The 8,814-nt window shown below is 54.7% G+C and overlaps 1 protein-coding gene across 1 annotated transcript in view; it reads left to right on the top strand.

The window, feature by feature from the left end:
* The first annotated feature begins 6 nt into the window (after window positions 1-6).
* The window catches only part of PRKACA (protein kinase cAMP-activated catalytic subunit alpha), a 24,909-nt gene continuing 16,101 nt past the window's right edge, over window positions 7-8,814 (top strand). The window contains exon 1 of the mRNA XM_017851215.1: window positions 7-104. Within this exon, the coding sequence (XP_017706704.1) occupies window positions 59-104 (46 nt within the window). The 5' untranslated portion in view covers window positions 7-58. The remainder of the gene's footprint in view (window positions 105-8,814) is intronic.

The following is an 8,814-nucleotide window of genomic DNA, read 5'->3' as shown; positions in this document are numbered from 1 at the left end:
CGCCGCCAGCACCCGCCGCGCCGCAGCTCCGGGACCGGCCCCGGCCGCCGCCGCCGCGATGGGCAACGCCGCCGCCGCCAAGAAGGGCAGCGAGCAGGAGAGTGGTGAGTGCCCCGGCCGTGACCCCGATCCTGGCCCTGCGCTGCCAGTCCTGGCCTTGTCCATCATCGCCTGGCCCCTCCCCCTACGGGCCCCCCCATTCCTCTCTGCCTACCCCCCAGCGCCCCTTGCCCCGGCCTGTCCAAGGCTGGGGCCCGCGGGCCCGCAGAGTACCCCCTGTAGGGGTCCCCTTCCCCTAGGGCCGCCCCACACTGCAAAGACCGTGCTCCCCCCCAGCTGTCACTGCCAACCATGGCACGTATGACCGCTGGGGCCCCACATGGGGCCCTGTCACCAGCCTACCCCCTCCTTTCCTGGCCCCTCTCCCCAGATTCTAATCCCCCCACTTCCTCACTCACTTCTCTCGCCTATGGGATCCTCTGCCTGACCCCGACCTATGTTTCTGCCAGTTTGGGAATGCGATGGGGTCTGTCTGCCTCCACCGCGCAGGGACCTTGGCCACTTGGTGACCACACCCCTCCCCCCTCCAGCCCCCGCCATCTTTCTCCTGCCCTTCCCCTCTTCACCTTAGCACAGCCCCACTTCCAAACCCATCCTACCCCCTGAGCATTTCCCAGAGCCACCTCCAGCATTGTTTTTTCTTCTGTGTCACTTGGCATGGGGGACAGGATCTTTCTGGGTCCCTCTGCCTCTCTCATCCTGTCACTCTGTCATTCTGCTTCTCTGCTTGGGCTCCGTCCTCCAAGCAAGCGTCTGTCCCTGACTGGGGTAGCAGACTGTTTATGAACGTAGAGAACTGCTTCAGTGCTTCCAAAGCCAAGTTTGAGCTGGTCTTGTTGGAATTCATTGCGTCCTCTTTCCTGCGTTGGGGTAGGGGGGTGGTGGCAGAGCCCCCTCGCATTTCCTGCCTTGCAGTAAGCTCTAGGCTCCATGGAGGGCCCCTCAATAAATGGTCGTTTCACAACTGAGGCTCCGTCATTCACCCAGTGCCTGGGGCTTCTTCCACCGCTCCTGGCTTGGGATGAAAAGTGTCTGCGTTTAGTGAGGTTTAGCGAGGTTCATTTGGTTTTAATTGGGATGGTCAGAAAGAGCACTTGGCGGGGGGAGGCAGTCAAAGAGAGTAATGGGTGATGTCTAGTGATTTGCTTTGATGTCTAGTGATTCTGATCATTCCCAGGGCTCAGCCAGAGAGAGACCTTTTTCACCCACTTGCCCCCAAATTATGTTGGCCTTTTCCAGCCAGCCAGAGAAAGAGATTCTCTATCTGGAAATACCATCAGAAATGGTCTTGAACCCCATTCCCAATTATTATAGCTCTTAAATTGTTGTCACGCCAGTCTGAAAGCTGGAAGGCGGCTGGGATCCCCTGTCCACTTACCCAGAAATAGTCAGAACTATTAGTCGAAAAGGAAGGCCAGTTTTTGGTCTCAAACCCCAGCATCTGAGTTCCCTGAATGCCCCCTCCCAGAAAGGTATGAAAGCCAGGGAACTTTATTCCTATACGGATTCAAATAGCAGAACTCAGAGTCACAGAGCAATCATGAAGAGGCCTGACATGTCACCAATGGGCGGGGGCCGGGGAGGGAAGTGCCTGTAGCTGAGTGCTTGATGACAGAGGAGCAGGTGGGTAGTGTCCAAAAAAGGTCTGGGCATGAGCTTGGAGGGGACTTGGCAGAGGGGGAGGAGTCAGGCCCCCAGCAGGTGAGGCCAGCTGGGAGGTGGAAGGTGGAGGCAGGCAGCTATGTATTACGGTGGCTCAGTTGAAAGTTGGGGAGATGACAGTCCTGGAAAACCTTCAAGGCTATCAAACACATGTGGTAGCGCGTGGAAAGCCACACAAGAAAAAGGATCCCAAGAAAAAGATCAGAGGCTCTGGAAGGAACCACTGATTCTCTCAGAGCACAGGTCAGTCACCCAGGAATGAATGATCACGGTAAAATAGAGCTACTATTTATTGGGCATCTAGGCTGTGCCACAGGCTAAATGGCCAGGCAGATAGATATATCTACTCTAGTGACTTTCATAACGGGCTGTTATCCAAATTTTCCAAAGGAGCCCTCTGGCAGAAATGACAGCCATGACAGGATGATGTCACAGAGGCAGGATTCACATCCAGACCCATCTACCAGCAAACTTCTTGGACCCCTGAATTTCCCGACTCTGACATTTTTCAGCAGCCTCCCAGATTTTTACTCTATCATATTTTCTTAATTTAAAATAATAAAAATTGTACTCACTTCTGTTCAGATGTAAACTTGGAGCTCATTCTAAACAATAATATAAATGAAACCATGGGATTGCTATGCCAGTTATATTTTCTCTGATACACATTAAATACAGTATAACTAGATAAATGAAACATCCCGAAAATCATGTCATGTTCTGCCAATGGGACCATGTCACACTTTGAGAAACGCCCGAAGCTGTACTTCCTCCCAGAGGCTTCCAGAGAAGGAAATAAGATAAGGAAGGAAGTCCCTCTTTGCTTTGAGGCGCTCTGATTCTGAGAGGATAGAGTTAGACAAAATTCGCCTTCTTATAAGGGTGGGGCAGGGGCGGGGGCAGTAGCCAGGCCAGCCTGCAGGGGGCACCTGGATTTCATCTGCCAGACGCCGGCCCGACTGGGGTCAGGAAAATGCCCAGGCCTTGGGAGGCACCAGTTAAGCATCCTGCAGTCCCCTGTGGTACCATCTCTGCCAGGGCAGGACAGACTCCGCCTCCTCCCAAGAGGCCAGGGATCCAGAATGAGCCCTGGAGTGGAATGGGGAGAATCAACACCCAAAGATGGCAGAGCCATTGGGAGAGCTGAGAGGGCCGAGAAAAAAGACTAAGTCCCAGACGCTGGCCAGGTTCGAAGAATGGAGAGGGAGCAGCCGCCCCAGAGGGCAGGCGCACAGGTCAGACAGCCAAGTGGGGCTCAGGTCGTGGCTGGCACTGGCTGAAGATACCCCTGGGAGCTGGCCCACAGGAGAAGAGGCAGAGCTGGTAAAAGGGAGCTCTCCCCGCCATCCCCAGGACACAAGCAGATCCCGGCAAAGAGAGAAAAGCACCCCCCAAGAAGACCCTAGATGGGAAGAACTAGTGCCATGTAACATACTATGGATGCCTAAGACGGCCAAACACCTTCTGTGCCTTGGCAGTTGTATGGGTGCCCAAGAGGGTCTTGTCAAGGCAGCTCTCCCCTTAGCGCAACCACGTCTATAGAAATTTGGAGGGCCCTATCTGTCCCTCCTCTGCACCCAAGTGGCCTCTGGGTTGGGTTTCTCTTCCTGCTCCCACCCCACGTCTCCCTAGCTCCCCCTGCAGGCAGGGTTCTGAGGATGGACAGCCGAGCAGACACGGTAGGTCTCATGAGCCTTCCCAGCCACCGTAGTCCCAGTACCCTGAGAACAGGACTGAGTGATGGCTTCCAACTCCAGCGATGGTGAGGCTGAGCCCTGTTGCTATAGCAACTTCCCAGGCACACGCCGCCCCTCAAGTCAGGGAAGGGCTGCAGAGTGGTCTGGGGCACAGGCGAAGAGGAGGAGGATGTGAACCCCTGGCTGGCCCTGGAAACGCCTTTTGTATAGCCCCAGGCTGTGCGGGCTGGGGAAGAACAGAGGGGATCGGTGGCCCAGTTCAGACAAGGGAGGATGGTCCACCCAGCAGGGGGGCCAGCTCAGAGAAGGGTGGTGGAGAGGTCCATCCCAGTGTTGGGGTTCAGCTCAGACTGTGGGATGAGCCATCCCAGTGTTGGGGTCCAGCTCAGAGTTGTGGCATGGTAAGCCCAGAGGAGGGAATCCAGGCTCCACTGGAGGAATCAGCCAGCCTCGAGTAGGGGGCCCAGCCCAGGCTGAGCATTCCTGCCCCAGAATTCCCAGGACAGCCAGATTTCAAAAGGGCAGAGGGTCTGAGATTGTTGTCTGGCGGAAGGGGGTTCTGAGGCTGGGCTCCTTCCGAGGGAGACCCCGAGCCCCTTGCCCAAATTGATATTCTGCTGTTGCAATTCCCCATTCCCAGGGCGAGTTTCTAGATTTCTGCCTTCTGCTGTGGCCCTGGCTTTTCAAGGGGAGTCAAGGAGTTTTCTCTATGAGCCCAAAGGGAATCTGGACCACAGTGGGAGCTGGCACCCCCCGTGTGGAAGATGTGGGCAGGGCGGCAGGCTGTATAGGCCAGCAGCTGGCTGGGTTACCATCCTCTGCCACTTCCTGTTGCTAGCAGGGGTCCTGGGTACTGGGCACTCTCAAAGAGGCTGCCACTGACTCTCCGCTTCTTTTGGGATCTGGAAAGAAGGAGGAAGATGGTCAAGGCTGCCTCCCCCTCCCCCACCCTTGGGCTTAGCCGCTCGTTTCCGGTTCGGACTTTCATGGCCGAGAGTAGAGCCAAGCACAGGGCAAGGTTTGACAGAGGCCAAGGACATCCCAGGATGCCGTTCCCCTCTCCACCCCCGCATAGGAGCAAAGCAAAGAGCCAGATGTACCCATTTTCTCTCTCGGGATAGCAGGATTTGGGGGTTCCACATTGAAAGGGAGTTCAGGGGAGGAGGCAGGGTGGCTCTTGTCACCCCCTGCCCCAAGCCTTTCTCTCCAGCTGTTCTTTCAGCGAATTAAGAGAGCTCTGGGGGCCTCTTTAGCCCCCAGGGAGTCTCTGGCTGTTGCCTGATCCTGAACCTTAACTCTTTCCCCTCTGCCCGGTGGGCACTGCTCTGGGCACACCAGGCATTGTCCTCTGCATAGTCCAGTGCCCACTGAGGAAGGCAGGGCCTGGCGTCCCAGGAGCAGTGAAGTCCCTGGAAAGGGAAGTTAGCTTTATGGCCCCGCCCTGGGGCACACAGGCCAGCCAGAGGGACACCCTCGGGAGAATCTTCCCATTGCCTCCTGCCAAGGAAGCCCTCTGCAAACCTTGGCCAGCTTGGAGCAGGTACCTTTAAAAGCTTCTGTAGCAACCAGCTCCTCCTCCCTGGTCCCCTGAGGCCTTCCCAAGGAAGCTGACTTAGAGGCTCTGCGTTTTCCTGGTTTCTCAGCAAAAGGAAGATTCCAGGGAGAGCCCAGTGGGGGCCAGGGATGGATCTGGGATCAGGCAGCAGCCAGGGTGGGGACTCGGAGACCACCTTCCAGCTGTGGCTGCAGCTGTTCCTCTGGGCCCACCTGGTTGTGCGTTTCCTGGGCTACCTGCACCACACCTTCTGGGGGCCTGAGCGACAGCCAGCACCCTGAGCCTCCCTGGCCAGGGGACAGAAGGCCCCCAGATCACCCCATCCCACCCACCCTTTATTCCACCCTCTGCTGGAAGAGACAGGAAGCAGAGGTGAGTGTGGGGCCACTTGAGTGAGGTTACCTGCCCCTCCCCCCATCATCCCTCTCTCTGCCTGCTCCTCCTGGCACTGGCCTCCCCCATGCCCCATCCCCAAATCTGACAAGCTCACAAGGCTAGTGGCACCAGAGCCTGGGCTCTCTGGTCCTTTGAGAGGCCAGAGAAGGGCCATGCTAACAGCAAGGCACCCTGTAGAACTGCTCCATGGGGCACCAGCGGACAGCCAGAGGTTGGGAGCTCAGCGAGTCAGGGAGGTGCAGGATTCAGCAATTCTTTCCCTTTTGCTAAGAGCAAAGGGAAAACGGACCAGACCTTTCGGATTCCCTTGAAGCCCGGCATCTCTCTGCCTTCTTGTGTGGGTGAAGGTAGAATCCCAAGAGGGCACCCTCCACCCTCCCCATCCACTGCTGAGTTCTGTGTGGATTATTTGGAGGTTTCCAGGGAAGATGTTTTTGGTCACAAAGGTTCTATTAGTGAAGCCAGGCACAGTGGCTCACGCCTGTAATCCCAGCACTTTGGGAGGCTAAGGTGGAGGAATCCATTGAGGCCAGAAGTTAGAGACCAGCCTGGGCAACATAGCAAGACCCCATCTCAAAACAAAACACACTAACAAAGGTTCTGCTAGTGAAAGCATTGGATTTGGTGCAGCCCCCAGGCTCAGGCCCCTGCGCTAGTTGGTGGCCCAGCCTGATCAGTCTTCTCATCTGTACAGGTCCCATCTAGGACTCCTGGCTACTCATTGCCTGTCCCCTCTTGGCCCAGTCATTCTTTGTGGGGCCTTCTTGGCCACGATCTCTCTCTATCCCCCATCTAGCACTTTCTTTTTTTTTTTTTTGAGACAGAGTTTCACTCTTGTTGTCCAGGCTGGAGTGCAATGGCGTGAACCCGGCTCACTGCAACCTCTGCCTCCCAGGTTCAAGCAATTCTCCTGCCTCAGCCTCCCGAGCAGCTGGGATTACAGGCGTGTGCCACCACGCCCAGCTAATTTTGTATTTTTAGTAGAGACAGGATTTCTCCATGTTGGTCAAGCTGGTCTCAAACTCCCGACCTCAGGTGATCTGCCTGTCTCGGCCTCCCAAAGTGCTGGGATTACAGGCGTGAGCCACCACACCCAGCCACCATCTACCACTTTCTAGCCCCATGAGGGCTCTTCTCTCTGAATGCTGAGGGAGAGCTTTGGGGACAGGTAGCGGGGGTGGCTTCCCCCAAGGCCATGTGAGATTCCTGGCAGGCAGAAGACCAGCAATGCCAAAGGGCAAGTGTACCGGGTCCCTCAGGGTGGTAGCAAACCCAGGAACATCAGGGGGTTGAAGGCAGTTCTGTCCACATTGGCCACCCTGGTGCCCTGGACTCAGCGCTGAAACCAATGGCTGAGTCGGCAGTGAAGTAGTTAATCTCATGGGAAGTGGGGGCGGGTCAGTGACCTCAGACCTGATCAGTCTTCTCATCTGTACAGTGGGAATAACAGCAGCTCCCACCCCACAGGGTGAGAACGAAGCACAGAAAACACTCAGCGAGGGGCTGGTCCCTTGTAGCCCTAGGTGGTGGTTAAAGGACAAGTCCGTAATGCAAGAATCTGTCAGGCTGCGCATTTAAGATTTGAGCGCTCGGCCCGGCGCAGTGGTTCACGCCTGTAATCCCAGCACTTTGGGAGGCCGAGGTGAGTGGATCACGAGATCAGGAGATCGAGACCATCCTGGTGAACACGGTGAAACCCCGTCTCTACTAAAAATACAAAAAAAATTAGTCGGGCGTGGTGGCGGGCACCTGTAGTCCCAGCTTCTCGGGAGGCTGAGGCAGGAGAATGGCGTGGACCCAGGAGGCGACGGAGCTTGCAGTGAGCAGAGATCATGCCACTGCACTCCAGCCTGGGAGACAGAGCGAGACTCCGTCTCAAAAAAAAAAAAAAAAAATTGAACGCTCAATGCCTCTATATTTGTTTTTGGGTTTTTTTAAATTATTACTTTTTTTGTTTTGAGACAGTGCCTCACTCTGTCACCCAGCCTGGAGTGCAATGGTTCAATCACGGCTCACTGCAGCCTCTACCTCCCGGGCTTGAACAGTCCTCCCGCCTCTGCCTCTTAAGTAGCTGGGACTACAGGTGCACAACACCACACCTGGCTTATGTTTTTATTTTCTGTAGAGGGTTTTGATGTTGTCCAGGCTGGTCTTGAACTCCTGCATTCAAGCAATCCCCCCAACTCAGCCTCCCAGAGTATTATTATTTTTTTGAGACAGAGTCTCACTCTTGCTCAGGCTGGAGTGTAGTGGTGCAATCACAGCTCACTGCAACCTCAATCTCCTGGGTTTTAAGAGATCCTCTTGCCTCAGCCTCCTGGAACTGCGGGCATGGACCACTACTACGCTCAGCTAATTTTTTAATTGTTTTATTTTTTGTAGAGATGAGGTCTTGCTATGTTGCACAGGCTGGTCTCTAATTCCAGGCCTCAAGCGATCCTCCAACCTCAGCCTTCCAAAGCACTGGGATTACAGGTGTGAGCCACCATTCCCAGCTCTCCCTGGTTTTTTGTTTGTTTGTTTGTTTTTTGAGACGGAGTCTCACTCTGTTGCCTAGGCTGGAGTGCACTGGTACGATCTCGGCTCACTGTAACCTCTGTCTCCCAGGTTCAAGAGATTTTCCTGCCCCAGCCTCCCAAATATCTGGGATTACAGGCATGCATTACCGTGCCCAGCTAAGTTTTGTATTTTTAGTAAAGACAGGATTTCACCATGTCGGCCAGGCTGGTTTCAAACTCCTGACCTCATGTGATCTGCCCACCTCAGCCTCCCAAAGTGCTGGGATTATAGATGTGAGCCACCATGGCTGGTCTCTCCCCATATTTTATTTTATTATTTTTCTTAGAGTCTTGCTCTGTCGCCCAGGCTGGAGTGCAGCGGTATGATCTCGGCTCACTGTAACCTCTGCCTCCCAGGTTCAAGCAATTCTCCTGCCTCAGCCTCCCAAGTAGCTAGGATTACAGGCACACACCACCATGACCAGCTAATTTTTTTGTTTTGTTTTGTTTTGTTTTGGAGACAGAGTCTCGCTCTAGTCTTGCCTAGGCTGCAGTGCAATGGCATGATCTCAGCTCACTGCAACCTCTGCCTCCCAGGTCCAAGCGATTCTCCAGCCACCATGCCTGGCTAATTTTTTTGTACTTTTAGTAGAAACGGGGTTTCACCATGTTGGCCAGGCTGGTCTTGAACTCCTGACCTCAAGTGATCCACCCGCCTCGGCCTCCCAAAGTTCTGGGATTATAGGAGTGAGCCACTGTGCCCGGCCTAATTTTTTTATTTTTAGTAGAGATAGGGTTTCGCCATGTTGGCCAGGCTGGTCTCGAACTCCTGACCTCGTGATCCACCTACCTCAGCCTCCCAGAGTGCTGGAATTACAGACGTCAACCACTGTACCCAGCCTCTCTCCCCATTTTTTTTTTTTTTTTTTTTTTTTTTTTTTTTTTT

This window comes from Rhinopithecus bieti, unplaced genomic scaffold (genome assembly GCF_001698545.2).
Source record: "Rhinopithecus bieti isolate Rb0 unplaced genomic scaffold, ASM169854v2 scaffold_33432, whole genome shotgun sequence".
Lineage (NCBI taxonomy): Eukaryota > Metazoa > Chordata > Mammalia > Primates > Cercopithecidae > Rhinopithecus > Rhinopithecus bieti.
This window is presented reverse-complemented; position numbering and strand designations above follow the sequence as displayed.